General features: G+C 39.0%; 1 protein-coding gene across 1 annotated transcript; it reads right to left on the bottom strand.

Annotated features, from left to right (window-relative positions):
* Positions 1–5526: 5526 nt before the first annotated feature.
* Positions 5527–6827, bottom strand: hoxc4a (homeobox C4a). The gene is made up of 2 exons (XM_010784474.1): positions 6392–6827; positions 5527–5885 (listed from the first exon to the last, which is right to left on the bottom strand). The coding sequence occupies exons 1-2, from the start codon at positions 6825–6827 to the stop codon at positions 5527–5529; spliced, it is 795 nt and encodes a 264-aa protein (XP_010782776.1).
* Positions 6828–17271: the final 10444 nt, after the last annotated feature.

Here is a 17271-nt window from a genome sequence, read left to right as displayed (position 1 = left end):
CAGCTCTGGACCAGGGAATATCTGAAAGTGTCACATTTTGATTTTTTTTCACTCAGGGGAAATATGTTTTATTCTGAATATTTAAATGTTTCGAATGAAATAATGCTGCAGCATAAAAACAAATATGTTATATATATTTTTCATATGAAATCTTATCATAAAAACATGCTATCTGTCTTCCTAGAAACCTTTAATGTTAAATATTAATATTAATATCTTGAATTTAGCAATCATTTTATCAAAAGGTATCATTATGTGTGGGAAGGCAGATTGTGTTTAAAGAAATGGAAGGGAGTTTCCCTTCTGTGTTTACATTCAGATGATGCACTTTGCCTTTAACATTGAATTATCAGTATAGCATGCTATTCAACAATATTTAACTATATGTTCGAATTAAATACAAATGCTGCAGCATCTGTCTTCAGAGTGTAAGTATGAGAAGACTGTTGTAGAAATGCAACTGGTGGTCACACAAATGCACAAGAGAATCATTTGAGAGAGCAGATCGAATAAAAAGAGCATTTTCACTTAGCTTATAATTGTGGATCTATAGTCTCAGGATCCCATATTCAGATCATTTTTGCTAATGAAAAGTTGGCCCCCAGTGACACCTTGAACTGAGGGGAAATGACTTTAATTTCTAAGGTCTTCAACGATGCAGCAAATAGGCTAATGACACATTTCTCAGAGGCGTTATGATGACATAAAGTATTACTGGCAAGTTTACACATTCCATCATTTCCTATATGATGTGATGTTGGAGTGTACAGTGGGATATCAGGGTGTTGATCCCAGCTGCTTTGTTGTCCCCCTGCTTGAAATGTTTGCCAGCTCTGACAGCAAATCATTGTAACATGTTTGATGGAGTTTTAAAATCTAGTTTTATGTAAATGCATTAAACACACACTAAACCACACACACACACCCCCACACACAGACGCAAAAAAGAAAAAAAGAAAAAGAAAGACATGGTGCATCTGCTCTCTTGAGTGAACGGATGGGATGGGAGAGAGATTTACGGATTTATGACACACCCACTGCTGGTCAATGCGAGAGAGCCTCTCTGTCCCTGGAAAATAGCAGCGTGACCCCCGTTTCAACTCTCAGCCTTTATGCAACTGCCATGGCTGCCGTTTAAACACACTACACACTAACAATGCACTGGCCCCGGACCTTTCATCACACACCAGAGTGGCTGAAGAAGACACTCACCTGAGACGAGTGGAGAAAAAAAAACACATTTGTACTCTGACAATAATAAACAGGTAATAAACCACACCAACGACACAACATCTTATCATATTGGTGTCATATTCGCCTCTTGTTCAAACATTTCGATTGCTGTTTGTGTAAAGTTTGTATATCTTCCAAGAGAGAGTCCTCGTCTGAGGTTCTCATAAATCACTTAAAGCCTGCAGCGGTGCAATGTGAGCTGAAAATCATGTGTGATTCGACAGTCTCTCTCCAGTCAGAAAATAGTAAGTGTTGAGGAATTTAAACACTGAATTTCAAACATATAAAGACTACACAATATTCCGGTGCTGAGGTTAAGAACAACTACAGCCACTCAATGTTTACAGATTACACCGAGTGAAAGCGGCTTCAAAGCTACAGGACAAAACTAGAAATAAAACAACTATTGTAAACTGTTAGTTTAAATAGATACTATGTTGTTAATTTTGTTGTGTTGATCTCCTGATAGGTTAGAATAACTTTGACGATAATGAGTTAAGGTATTATTTGCTTACTTAAATCATATGGTGTGCACTTTCTATCATGGTGACGCATATCTGTGCAAATATTGAGTTTAACTAACAGCACATAATCTCAAAGTTTAGTATCATAAAGCGAAACAATCCTGATTTATGTCTGACAAACGACACGAGCTTTTGTTTAAATAATAGCTTGAAATCACACTTTCTGTTTATTATCGTAAACCAAACAATGCCTTATAAAGCCGTGTTAAGTAAATAATTTTCCTTGGCATGGAAAAGAAAAAACATAATACCGGCAAAGTATGCCTAATATTTTTACTTTACAAAAAAAATGTTTTAAACAAAATAAAACTACATCCGGTCCGTATTTAGAGTGCAATTTTAAATGTGTCTACCCAAGGGAAGTTGAACAATCACTATACTATCAGACGAGTTGTTTAGGTTTCAGTGACAGCTGTTTATCTTAAAAGGCATGTTGTCGAATATTTTTCTCTCAGCGTTGAATATTATTATCATGGCCACAGAAGTGACCAAACGTTTTCAAATAATCAAAATAAGAATATTTAAGTTTGCTTGCGAAAACAGTAAACATAGTTTCTTATCTAAAGACAGTAGCATATATATTCAGTTTTTATTACAAACAATGATACTGTTGAAGCGTAGAAGAAAACTTGCATGGGCTCATAAGTGTATTTCTATCTCATGTGCGTAAAAATGTGCATTTGGATTAAAAATGAAACCTTGGCTGAAGAGTGGGGTGTCAGTAGAAAGTTTGCAAGGTTTTTAGTAACTACAGAGAGTTGAAGGTCCCTGTCCATAAACTAATCACAATGACCAACTGTCCCAGTACTGTCAGAAAGACGTGGCTATAATTGGCAGCTTGCTTTTGAGAGGAAGTACTGACCTGAGGCCAGTTATTCTCTTAAACCACACAGAAGTCAAGTGACTATTTTTAACGGCCTAATGTTTTTGGAGACTTTGGGGGATTTAATTAATCCCTTGAAAATAGGACTTTTTAAAAAAAGCTTTGTGCTAATTTCACTGAAATTGTAATTTATCAGTTTAAAATGAGTGTATGACTTAAAAAATGCTATTTTTTTTTATTATTATTGTTATTATTATTTGTTTTAAGGTACCAAACACACAAATCTGATTGCATGTACACTTCTGTGGTCACTGCATCAACTCGGTGAAAGTCAGCCCACACGGTTGCCAGCTCGGTTTCAGATGCTCCAAAGAAGGTGCATGTTTGGAAGCCCGTCTGTTGGATGCAGAGAAGAGGACTTGTCCGAGAGTTTAACACTGTCCCGGGCCACTCTGACTAACAAAGGGAGCAACACTTTCAGTGATGCCCCACCGCAGGCCTCCCTAAAGGCACCATGCAGAAAGTCCACAAAGAAAACCGAGGCCAAGGGGGACCAGTTAGGGTGCTCACAGAAGGTACACGTATAGAGAGGGAGTCAGGTCACAGGGTGGGAGAGGTCGACCATCCAGACTGAGATGAGCCTAATGGGACAGAAAATGTGTCCTCGAAGTGAACTCGGCCTTCTCCCACTTCGCCTCCTAACTTTAATAAAGTACCTTTTCAGCTTCGCGACATGGAGGCGACAGGGCCTATAAGGGGTTGGAGGGATGCTGCGACTCTGGCGAGAACATTAATTTCTCTAATCTGTCCAGCAACATAAAGGCTTCTATATTCATTTCTCAGAGCCGTCTCACCACCATTCTAGTGCCTTTCCAAAAGACACGTCCAGAAAGCAGATGTTAACTGCTCTGGTCCACTTAATGTGCTTTATTTCAAAATCAATTTAAACTCTCACGTTTGGGAATAATGTTCAAGGATAAGGCCGTGTACATAATATTTGGTAAACTCAAAACTTGCTGCTGTCGGAGCTGTTTTGCAAAATAACACAAAGCTCTGTAGTGAAAGATTGATGATGGAGAATACCTCTTCCCTTTGTGCTCCTTTGCCCCCCACTACGAGAGGCATTTTATAAGCCCTATTCATGTCACAATTCAATAATTTATCAAATTCTTGCGTGTCTTTGGGTTTAGTCATGTTAAAACGGAAAACCTTCTGTCCAGAAAGAACGACAAAAAATGAATGCATCTCTGTGAGAAAAATAACATCTCAAGACAATTTAGTGGAGGAGTTCAGATTAAGAAGTATTTCGTCAAAATGTTGTATGAGTCCAGCAGTCGTAAACAGTTCTGCAGTGTTTTGGTCCTCCTAGACGATGACGTTGCAGTGAGACGCTTCGTGTTTTTTTTTTATTGTAGTTTTTATGAATTCTCGCGAGCTGCTGCACACTCTGGAGGCAAAGTGCCCACAGGGGAGACAGGAGAATATGTTACAGAGTTTACACAAGCACAAGTCAACGAGTGAACATACAAATAAACATCAGCATTCCTTTCTTTTGGCCAAGGCAATGCTACAGAGCCTGATAACAAAGGTCAGCCAGTTTACTCCCAACACCACATGACGCATTACATTGAGTCTATCTGCACGACTTTTCTTTTGTATTTCTTTTATTTCTTTACATTTGAAAACTCAGCCGCATGAAGCAGTGAACTATAGAAAAGCTGGGAAGCTACTCATGTAACAAAATGAATAAGAATATTTTCACAACAATAATTTCTAACAAATGTCCTATAAATTAAACGCATGCAGCTTTGTGTTCAAGTCAGAACGAAGGGTGCAGAGGCAGTGCAGAGGGCCTCAGTGCTTCTCCATGGAGCTAATTGAATGCCCTTCAGACTGATGAGGTTGCACATAATGCACAGCAAAAACTATTTCACTTTTTAGAAACAACTTCAGTCCATTATAACTTAGGCTTTAAAATACACACGCACACTCACATACATACACACACTCTATCTCTCTCTCACTCACACACACACACACACACGCACGCACGCACACACACACACACACACACACACACACACACACACACACACACACACACACACACACACACACACACACACTGCCTGTACACATTGATAATTCAAAGACGCAAGAATGAGCTGCAGGATTTACAAACACAGTTTGAAAACACAGTGATTCTTGTTACCCTCATGAAATGTTCAAGTATTCACACATCTGTACATTTTTTAGGGCAATCCAACAAAAAGAAAATCCAAAACAATAGCAGACCTCATCTTGCCTAAAATGAAGTTCGACCAAACGTATTTAAAACTAGAAGACACTCACTGTTTTATTGACCAATATGATTATCACAAGTACACTATACTCCGTTTATTGCATTTCACAATAATCTGCTTTTTAACGGTCTAATAAACACAACATCAACACCACAAAATTAAATTGTAAATCAAAATCCTGTTTCTGAAATACACGAGGTAATTCACACATTGGTTTTATCCAAAACATACAAGTTCAAGATCAATGGTGTGTTCCAGCTTTTTTATACCAAAAATAACTATTATTATATTGATTTCCTTCCAGTGTTGTTTGAAATAAATAGATTGTGCATTTCACATTGGGCAGCAGGGCAAAACAATGGCCCACAATAACATTTTGATAAAATGTATATTTTTTTCTACTTTTTCATCCTTCATTCAAAACATTTTTTAATAAAAAACATCATTTTAATTCAGCTTCAAATAAATTAAACCCTGTGTCACGTAAAAATAATTCATCGGTATTCGCAGTAATCCATGCTATATAACATGCATTTTATATAACTGTGGACTTAAAGGAAACCGCACAAGATAGCTACGAAAACAAAATATATAATTGTTCTATAAATAACCAGTTCTTTTTCTACCCCCGATCTTCTTGGTTTTATAACCTGGTAATATCCTCGCCTTGCTGTGCTCCGGAGAGTTCGTCGGGGGCCCCAGTGTTAGTGGCCGAGGCAGCGGCAACAGCGCCGGCTGCTGAGCTTGTGTTGGACCCAGAGGAGGAGGAAGAGGATCTCACTTTGGTGTTGGGGAGCCTGTGGTCCTTTTTCCATTTCATCCTGCGGTTTTGAAACCAGATTTTAATCTGTCGCTCGGAGAGAACCAGGGTGTGGGCGATCTCGATGCGCCTCCTCCGAGTTAAATATCGGTTATAGTGGAATTCCTTCTCCAATTCTAAGACTTGCTGCCGGGTGTATGCTGTCCTAGACCGCTTGGTCTCCGTCCCATTGTAACCCGAAACTGGAAAAAGGATAAGTGGAGAGAAAGGAAGACAGAGAAGGGAGGAAAGGAGGGGTAAACAAGAATGGCCTGAACTGAGATATGGCTAGAAAGATTTATTGGATATGAATGTTTAGCTGTTTGAGAAATTTAAATGGGAAGTTAAGAACTTCTCAGGGTAATGAGAGGACACTCACATCCAACTATGAGCTAAATTATTAATGCAAGATTACAAAGCTCAATTTTTTTCTTATTCATTTCTCCCCCTCTCTCTATCGCGCAATACATAACAGCAGAAGCCACATGGTGATACGGCTGCCCTGAGTATACCTCGGCTATAAAATTTATGGTGGGTGTAATTACCAATGCCGAGTCGTAAATCCGCCTCAATTGTGCCATTTCAAAGGCTTCCCTGCTATCGGAGCAGGGGCTGGCAACGAGATGGGAGTCAGAGGGACTGATAAAGGGAGGGAAAGGGAGAGAGGAGCATGAGGAGTGCAGGGAACATAAACACACAAGTTGCCTACCATTGCTGGCGTGAATTTTCTTCATCCATGGGTACACCACGGGCTGCTTGGAGGAGGCTGTGCTGTTTGGATGCTCCGGGGTAGCTTGGTTGCAGGCGGAGGTTGCGGCCGGTGGGGTGGCGGGGGACATGGACAACTGTGGGGTTTCACAGGAAGCAGGTTGCCCTTTCCCTACCACCAGGTGCGCAGATTGGGGTACTCCATGTCCCCTTGGCGAGTCAGGTTCAGGGATGCTTGCACAGTTAAACTGGCGGTCCTGGTAGCTCGCCCGCGGAGGATATAACTCCTGATGGTGATGCTGGAAGCCAGACTCCCTTGCGCGGCTGTAATATTCTGGACTATGCTCAGGGATGTAGTTATTTTGCGAATATTCCTCGCATGGAGGAAATTTCGGATCAATGTAGTTAGACTCCATCAAATACGAGCTCATGATCATTAATTTCTAGAGTGGAAAATAATTTTTCTAGCTTTGTCGTTTTTCTGCTCCATAAAGCCCTCCTACTTGCGAGCAGCCCTGTAAAGTTACTTTTACCACGTGACCCAATGGCCCAATAGCAGAGTAAGAGGTAGTTCCCGGATAAGGAACCAGAGGTATTTAGCATACCTACAGTCGCCATTGTGGGAACACATCTCTCTCTTTTTCCCTCTCTCTCTATCTCACTCACTCCCTCCTCTCTCTCGTTGTCTTACCAAGGCAATTGATCTTGGGGACAAAACTAGTCGCTATTTGCTGACCAAGGAACAAATAAAATAGGCAACATCTACTGGTCTCAATTATTCAAAGGTAGAATGGGTGATCCGCCAAGGATAAGGCACAACAATAGCAAACCAATCATGTTGTTAGCCTGCTCCTTATATAAAGGTTATCTTCTAATTAATGAAGGCACATGCTTTACCAACAGCTCTTCAGCTGTGAAACATATTACGGTCCATTAATACACATAGCATTACAGCTGCATCAGTTTTGTAAGATTATATAAGCATTTCAGCACTAATATTGAATAGTGAATCTAAATGTCATAAAAGACTGGAGTGTTGAGATGCTCATGGAGGTGTGGTTGATTTTTTGAAAGTAGGGCTGGTAATTAATAATGTTGTAAAAAGGTGGACAGGAAGAGTCAGGCTGCTTAAACAAAAGCCTTCATTCAATTATGAGAGATTTGTCTATTTTGAAATGATCAATTTTCTTCCCAGGCTATCAATTAAAAGTCTCAGCCTTCAACTTTTAATTGGAATTTGGTGAGAATAACAAAAAAAATGTGCCTGATTGAAAGTGTCAGGCATGTACTTTCAGTATAGCTGCTTTGAATGTCAAAGCAGCATACATCAGCTGGAACCAAAGGGGTTGGCTGATTTACAAAAAAACAAATAAGGTGATAAGAATTAAGAAAAGCCATGTTCTATAAAAGGATAAAAGTAGAAAAAGAAGAAAAGCCAAAGTGTAAGATGCTCCTTTAACTTTTAATGATATTGTTATTCTGTAAGATACAACAATTATTAAACAAAAGCTTTGAATAATTACATTTAAATATGAATATGGTAATTGTGATGACACCATCAAAACAGTGTAGAAAAGCTCAAAATACAATTATAACATCAGACTCCAGTGGATCAGCCAACAGGCCAAACTTACTCTATATGCTTTGAAATCACACCGTTCATAAAACAGCAGCCCCACTGCAGTGTCACAAACCTGACAACTGTTCAGAGCATCATGATGTCACAGACCAGCCAGCATGGGAACACAGGGTGTCTCAGAACCAATATCATAATAGAGAGTCTCAAACATATATATCTGCTGATTTAACTGCAAGGGAGTCTTATGTATTGTGTCACAGAGAAATTAAATGTGGTCGCTGCAGACCGGTTAAAGCCGTTGAACTCCCTCACTTTTAACTAAAGAGCTCACCACATAAAGCAAGTCCTGCTTAAAGATACATATGAAAAAATACCAAACACCATCACAAATCATTTAAATTCTGAGGCTTTTTCTAACAAAAGTGCTGCTCTTGTCTTTATTATGTTCATCTTCTCCTGGCCTTCTGTTTTAACAACATTGGAATGTCCTTACCTTTTACTAGCAAGACTTGTTTGACCTTTGTTATGGCCTACAATAAAAACATGTGGCTACAATGTAATTCAGCTGGCTGTGTGTGGACCTGCTACAACCCATATTATCTGAAAGAAAGTGCTGAGAGGAAATATTTGAAAAAATGCCATACAGAAATACAAGCAACTGATTTGTTTACTCTGTAGTTTTCTTTAAACTATAGTCCTACTTATTTCAACTTTGTAAAAAGAGGGAAAAAAACGATTAGAAAATTAGCATAATATCTGAGTCTTGCTGCCTTCAAATGTTACATGCTATTCCTGGCTGAAGCCCTGACCACATTACTGGAGGTCTGCTGGTAAATGTAAACTGATCCTGCCTGGCTGTGTAAACTTTTCATGTGCTGTGCTTCCCATTCTTATCTCAGAGTCAGCTGTGGTTGAAGAGAGAAAGGTTAACTCCCTTTAATAGATTAGCAGCCTCCCAACAACATCTAGATTATAATATATTTGTAGTGTTTTTTATAAAAATGTTATTGTGGATGTTTGCGCGTCAGCAGCGAAAATAACAAGGAAAAGATCATGATAATAATGATAATAATAATTATTATTATTATTACATTAATAATAATAACAATAATACAAATAATAATGATAATAATAATAATAATAGTAATAATAACAATAACAATAATAATAATAATAATAATAATAATAATAATAATAATAATAATAATAATAATAATAATAATAATAATAAAGAAAGTCATAGGCTCCCACTTGGAGAAACATTAAGCCTGAGCAGAAGTAACACTTAGCCTACTCTATGGGTCAAAAGCTGTAAATTGCCAGTTAACCGATGTATCTATTTTCACAGCAATAACTTCATAATATGGTTAAAAACGAGACGTGAAATGACATTTCTGGCTGTCCTGTTTGTACAGAATGCACACGACATTTCTATTACCCCTAGCGAGGATGTTAGAGGCGTTTTATAGAGCAATAAAAGCCGTAAATCAGTCACTTTTAAACGACCCCTGGTTCCTAACGTGTTTTACAGGGTCTGAGACAGTAGCCGCACACTGCATGGGTTTGCTCTCTGTGGCCTACCTACGCAATCTACGGCTGTCTGGACTATGAATACACTTTGTGACAATGTTATTGCATTGCTAGTGCCTGGATATAGGCGGTATTTGTATGATGCTTGTGTTTTCAATAGCAGGGAAGCCAGAAGAGACGTGAAGAGGAGCAGAAGCAGAAGAGTCCATGGCGTGGTATTTCAGTTGCCCATGTATTCCTGTAGAGACGTATTTGCGATTGTTTGTACTTCACACAAATTCGGTTCTACAGGGTACATATAGACAACTAATGTGTTTTAGGGTACACACTGCAAAGGAGATCTCTCAGGCAAACCTCTATGCAAGCAGGGTAGGTCTGAAAAAAGTAGTGTAAGAAGAAATATTCAGGCTGCGAGAAATACTGCACATGAGATGTTGTTTATAAAAGAAATCATATGAATGGTGCTTTGAAATGTGATTTTAACATGTGTTGCCCCATACAAAAAAAACGCATATGCCTGCACACGCACACACAAGCGCGTCGTGTGCAAAAGGGACAAGGGGGTCTCTTTTCTTAACGTTCAACCTCTGTCTTTGAGGTAGCTCCTATATATGAATATTCAGTCACAAACACGGCGGATACAAAGGGACGGCGTGACAGCACAGATGAAAAATAAGTTTCCATTGTTCCCAACCATTCCTTCTGCTTGCCATTACCATACTGACCGCTCGGTAACCTTTCTTCCTGCCACTCTGGAAGCTAATGAGAAAAGCCTCGGATGAAAAATGCGATATCAGACATGTGACCTGTTTCGGGGTTATTAAAAACAGCAAACATGCTCAGATTGTGAATCAATGGAATTGATTACATGTGGAAATGCACAAGGGGCTTCAAACACTGTCAGAAATGATCTCAATCTACATATTTCTCCGAGTGTGTATCAATTTCATAGATTGCTTGTATTGAAGAGCAAATAATTTGTAGCCATATAACAGTGAACAAACGTACATTGTCACAAAAAAACAAACCCATGTTAATTTGACTTTGTCATATGCTCATCTAAATGCATGTAGTTTGTTGTGCAAGCAGTCAGTGTGAAGGAGCTGCACGCACACCACATACTCCCTCTCGCTCGCTCCGGCGCACGCATTTTAATATTAGTTAGACAGCCTGACCTGCGTTTCACCCCTCGCGTTTGACTGATTCCAATAGTTCACTGCCAAGGATTATTGATGGGGGGACAGCAATGAATTCTTTCTCCCCACAAATGGCTTTCAGATCGTGCACCTAGTTCAATAACTAGTTATAATGTAGAAGTACAAAAAATCGGGCCCTCAGGCGAACTAATTTGATGTTTCATTTGTTCATCTGAGGAATTGTTAAACTCTGTTTTTCTCCCCTTTGCAAAATAACAGCAGTAGTATCCTGTTCACACATGTTCATGTAAACAAAAATAAATCTGTGCAAAACTATGAGGAGGTCGTGGTTGTGTCCATGTATGGCACGTTTTTAATTTGGTGGCCCAGCAGCAACTGACCTGGATGCAGACAGTGCAATAATCTGCTCCCTGATGAACATTGTTACGATGCGCTTTTAATCAAACCCTTAACCTAATAGCCTTTACTCTCCCCAGGTGTAATAATGTTAAACTGGATCGTCCAGTTAAAATAAAAAGTTTTAATGAAGTGCAGACAGACTGGAGACTAGTTGGATATGAATACCCTCTAACAGCAGCCGCCAGGGGAGCAGAGGTGCTTTCAGATACCGGATGCTCACAGAAAACATGGGTAGGTTTGCAGTTCATTAGAGCAATGCTGTGGTTCATTAGAATCACACTGCAGACTTAAATCCAGTTCACCTGTGCAACTAGAGTGCAGCTTTTCTGGCTATTAAAGCAAAAGTACTCTGCAGGAGGACAGTAATTCGATTTTTAGAGTTTGAAATAAAAACAAAAAAGTAAAAACAATGTGATTTTTAAAACCGCAGTCTAACCAGTTCGCTAAGAGTGCAGACACCAGTACCCGGGGTTAATCCAGCTGTTTGTCAGGCAAATAACAACCTCCACAAAGTGTCACTTCTCTTGACTAAAGCCAGGTGGAAAGGCGTGGGGAGATTGAAAACACTTACTGATAAATCCACGGTCCCATGCATTCAATTTGACCCGATGGACTGCCTGAAAAAAAGAAAAAAGAAAACGAAAATCAGGAGCAGTCTTTTTTTTGTGAACATGAATTTTGTATCCAACCTGCACAATTAAATGTGTGACAAAGGGCCCAACATTCAACACATTTTAAAATGTATATTTACATTTAAACAAATACATTTAGAATATCTACTTTCCATTCCTGAATGAATTGAGCAAGTAGGTCAAATAAATCATGCTTAAAACGCTGAACTGAATGAATGCATTGTGGTCCATATTTCGTTTTTGCTACATTTAAAATTGCCACAATATCATACAAAGGTACTATTTCACAAAGAAGGAATTTAAATCAAACCATGAGCAACAGATGATATAAACTAATCGAAAACTCTATATTTATTCTCAGAACATTTCCCCTACAACTTGACTAAAGTTCACCTTGCAGTGAGAAAACACAACGAACTATTTTTTTTTATGTTTCGTTATAATTTCATTTTAATGATGCTTCAGTTACTTTGTCCCTCTGCGCCTGATCTCTGTCATCTAGCCTAATTGAAGGGAGGCTGCCCTAGAAAAGCTTTGACATGTGTGGGCTCGTGCAGAACTGGGACCGAGGACAGAACAATTTAGAACGGGTCATATTCAGACAGTAAAAGTAAATTTACAAGCATTTTGGTATTTCCTTGGGCCAATGTTCTATGAATAGAAATCCCTGGACTTCAACGGTGCTGAATTATTGCGCACAGTCCATAAAAAAATCAAGACTTTGTCTTCACATTGTAAATACATTTAGGCTGTGTTGGAAAACGATGTAATGAGACTTTATGGTTCCTTTTTGGACTGAGACAAAGAGAAGTCTGTGCCTACCCGGAAATGACCTCTGTGGATTGAATGATGACAGTGTCAGCTCCACAGGTCAAAGAAAGGAATACAGCAGTACAGAACATAGCAGTGAAAACGGATGTTTAGACTGTTACACTTTTACTGAAGTGCATTTTTTTTAGGCTGGAGTCACTTTGATTCAAGCTTCCTCTGAAGATGCAAGGACTGAAAGTCATTCGAAAAAACACAACTTCGGTTATAATAAAAGGTCCTGCATCCTCTAAGGTTTCATATCGCATAATACATTTGTTCCCATGTGTTGTAGCAGAGATACTATTTTACGTTGCTCTGAAGGAAACAACTCACTAAATATTATATTATTCTTTTAGTTTGGGAGTTTGATAATATTGTTTCTTTCTGATAACAGTAAAGAGTAGGCCTACAACGCAACTGTTCGAAAAATAGGGCAATATAAACATAAAATGATGCAATGGACAGAGTACTAATCCATGCTTTTACGTGGACATTACCCCCACAGTCACCCACACAGGAGAGTGTTACACAGTGCCCCCTATTGGAGGTGTATAATTCATTATCCTGCACACCTGAAAACATACTGAATAGTTATCCTATTATTTTAGTTTAAACAATAAAGAAAATAAGGTTAATCAGGGTTTACAGATTGTAAAACATCTGAACCTGAAGCCTGGACACCCATCATTTGAGTCGAACCTGCTGCACCTTGCTCTGCCAGCTTAACGTAATACCAACATGAGCAATTTGCAATTCCACACATTGATTAATACAATTGAGGTATTTCCCGTCTGAACAGCTTTATAAGACATGTTGAAAAGTAAATAATGTACAATAGAGCAACAGAAAGATTATAGAGATTAAAATCACATCGCCTCATCAGTCTCCAAACTGATCAAATCAGTGTATGCAAAGAAGACAACAAGTCAGAAGGGGTATGCGGGGGGAGAAAACATATTCCTTGTGCAAAAAAATGTGCATTTTTGTAAAACATGCAATAGTCACACTCACATCCTCACTGTGTGTTTCACACGCTCTGAGTTTAAACATGCCATAATTACACTGCAAAGTGCCTTTGAATCAAACCTGACTGTTGGCCCAGACATGACCCTAAAACAACAGATGCTCACCAGGACAAACACTAACCTCAAGGTGACACAGTGAGATTAAGCAGTTTAATAAGGAACGTATACTTTATAGCTTTTATGGTGCAGTATTTCAACTAGAACAACATTTTAGCATCACACACGGAACAAAAGTCACATTATATTTTAAATAAACTGTTTCGGTTGCACTATCTGCACCCTTGAAAATAAAGGAATTAAAACAAGAATTACTCAAAAAGTGCATTGGTAAAAAAAAAAGTGTCCGTAAATCTATGCTGAGAGAGAAGGAGAGGGTGGACCGTGAAGCTGATGAAGATGTTTGATAGTCCTGTCTGACTTTTATTTCCCTCGGTCAGCTTTCAAATATGTGGCTTGTTATTTTACAAACTGTAAACTTTTTAGATGCATTAAAATACCCTTTTTTGCATTTAATAATTTAACTAACCATGTACAAATATAAAGAGGATTCTGCCAAAACAATAATCCTCATTACAAAACAATAACCATGAGTGGCATTAATCCCGTTTCTTCCAGACTAAATATGCGACAACAAATCTCCTTAAAAATGCCTCAAAACAACAGTTTCACCAACATTTAAAAGAAAAAAATAATAACATAATAAAATGCATATTCACCATCAATTAATACAGTTAATTTTGACGGTAGTGGTATAAAACGTACCCAGTATTTCCCCCATTTAAATAACGGCACAGTCGCAGGCCTGTGAAAGCGAAGTTAAAAGCAACTTACTGCAGTAGCTCGCAGTCCTCCGCACCACCGACTACTACACAGTCCGGAGAAAGGTACTGCATCCTCACTGCCACAAAGCCCTTTCTTCCTCAGATAAGGGGATGCCAGCAGCTGCGATTCCGGACAGTTAAGATTATATATGATGTGTATATATCGAAGGTTTGTCAGCTCTTCCAGGCCATAAAACCCACTTAAATGACACCACGTGCTTCCTGCGCACCATTCACAGGCCCTGCTTGGGGCAATTGGCATGTGTAACCTTGTAAACTTTAAAATACCCAAAAAGAAAGACATTCAAAAAGGGATTCAATACATTGTCCACATATAGGTTAGGCCCAACAGAGCGCAGAGAAAGTGGACGCTGTGCTGACCGGTTCTCATAACCGTCAAGGGAGTTTAATGAAGCTATTAGTTGAGAGGTGAGTTGATTTTTATTTTCTTTAAGTAGTACTATAGAGAAATTACCTCACAACCTTGGGCTATGCTGCGTCATACTACTACTAATTCGACGAAAGCTGTTGGATACAGACACCAGGCAAAAGCATGATATACAAGGTCACTATAGTGTTGTTTTAACTTCAGTGTAATTATGCCAGAATTAAAGAGCATGGCGATATCATAAAGTTGCCATATGGCCTCAGCATTGATGACGCGTTTTTCTGCGGCCACAGGAAACCAAAGTTTTGCATCCATGTCGTGGACTAGTGTTATCACAGGCAAGTGTCCCTTCCTTCCCTAGCAAAACAGGAAACGGCAGTCTGCCTGTGGTGGAGTGCTGGAAAAAGGGGCAATAAAGTTTTATGAGGGCCTTAAACTTCAGAGCGCGTTTGTGTGTCATCAATGAAATTGACGCAAAGAAAACGTGATTAGTGGAATAAAACAAAAATAATATTTAAAAAGCTTAGTCTCCTTTTTTAGGGTACAATGTTTATGGTAGTTAAATTCAGTAGACTTATAGCACACAAGTCCTTAAATATATGCGAGCTTTGTGATTCGAATACCTATCCCTGATATGAGAAAAATAATGAGACAAAAGTGCATACTGACCATAGGAAAATTTAATTTAATTTGATGAGAATTTATTGGTTACAATCGACAATCGAGCCATCTGTTATTCCAGGCACCGTAAGTTTACAGAGGGCAAAATAAATGGCTTCATTGCACATCACAATATTATCACACACAGTGACTGAATAACACATAATGATTCAAATTCACAAGGATATAACAAACAACAGGGAAGATGCCTTCACAGAAACCCACTCACAACGATATTATCTCACAGGACATTATCTCACCTTCAACCACTGCAACATGGTAGAGAGTGAGTTCCAAAAGTAGAAAGAAAAAGTATTTTTACTGGAGATAAACTATCTGTTTATTATTTAGGAAAGATTGCAGCCAGAAATATGTGTCTTTCTATATTTATTCACTGACCTTAAAGTTGTATCACATGATGATGATATTGGAAATGATACAGGCCTTTGCCCAGCCTCCACTACTATTATCCTAATTAAAAACATATATTAGTAGCATTGTGCCTTTCAGTGCACTGCAGACCACACAGCCTTGCAGCGTGAAGGACCCCAGCTCCCCTCAACCTCTTGTCCCCTTCGTGCAGCAAAGTGACGTTATCATCGCATGGGCTGCAAATTAATTTAGAAATGTAAACCGATTGATCAAAGAGAGTGATATTCAATACATTAGGTCCCAAACTGCAGCAAGTGACACATAATTGGTGATGAAGCACACAGAGCGGTGTCATGATGTCATTGCTCCTAGCAGTTCATCCAGAGGTCAGGCGGCACTCCAGCACTGTGCAGTGTGGGGCTGAAAACGTGCTGCATGCACCCGGGTCTCTCCTGCACTTTTTACTCCTTCACTTTGATCTTTGAGTCCTTCTTCCACTTCATACGTCTGTTCTGGAACCAGATTTTGATCTGCCTCTCGTTTAGACACAGGGTGTGGGCGATCTCTACGCGCCTGCGGCGGCTCAGGTACCGGTTGAAGTGAAACTCTTTCTCCAGCTCCAGAGTCTGGTAGCGGGTGTAACTGGTCCTGGAGCGTTTACCCTCCGATTCTGAAGTGGTATTAAAATCAGTTAGGAGCATTATACTGTTTAATAAATATAATAGCAGGCTTATAGTATTACATTTATTTTTAAAAGATTGACTATCCATAGAAAAAAACATTACAAGCATACATCTATTAATTTATGACGAAACCCCCTTCCCTTGTTTAAAATATGCAATATATGTATTTAGCATAATTTAACCTGATATCGACTCACTGTAGACATGTGTATTAAAAGCGTATGTCAGCCTCATGAAGATGTTAAGATGCAATACATAAACTCCGTTTTAAGAAAGGAGGCCCCTTTTTCTTTCTTGGCATTAACACAGTAAAAAATATATATATATATTAGACTTAAGAAATGTTATGTTTTTATGATGTAAAACAGGATAACTAATAATGTGCTGGCCTCCCTGTAAACACTGGCCTCGGCCTAATACGCAGCAGGAGTATCACATCGTGGGAGGAAAAACAGATGTGTAATATCTAAAGAAGTGGGATTAGAAAATGAAATCTGATGGTTTCCAGATATGGTTCCCTATTTATAGACTTGTTCAGCGTGCTAAGTAAAGCAACAGGTCTTTTTCTGCAAATGGACTTGTATATTTTGTACGTCCACGCTGTGTGCTCCAGGATGTTTGCATGTGGAGCACAAAACAAAAGTAGCTTCTTTTCGCAGCTAATGTGTTCACTGTCCATCTGCAGCATACATTGTCAAGCAGTGGCTCCAAGGCATGGACAAGAAGCACGCATATTCAAATTTTTTAGAGGTGAAAAGTTCATGATTGGGTCAGGGCATTGGTGTTTCCCAGAGTTCAATTTAAGGCTAAAGCATCCCCCCCCCC

The sequence above is a fragment of the Notothenia coriiceps genome, unplaced genomic scaffold (genome assembly GCF_000735185.1).
Source record: "Notothenia coriiceps isolate Sejong01 unplaced genomic scaffold, NC01 NC01_scaffold00026421, whole genome shotgun sequence".
Taxonomy (NCBI): Eukaryota; Metazoa; Chordata; class Actinopteri; order Perciformes; family Nototheniidae; genus Notothenia; species Notothenia coriiceps.
The sequence above is the reverse complement of the archived record's forward strand: the minus strand, read 5'-3'. Positions and strand labels throughout refer to the sequence as shown.

Excerpts from the sequence above, each read along its gene's own strand:
- hoxc4a (XM_010784474.1), bottom strand. The coding sequence starts at position 6,827 with ATGATCATGAGCTCGTATTTGATGGAGTCTAACTACATTGATCCGAAA. Across the intron at positions 5,886-6,391 it reads GAAAATTCACGCCAGCAATG|TTTCGGGTTACAATGGGACG; the intron begins GTAGGCAACTTG and ends TCCTTTTTCCAG.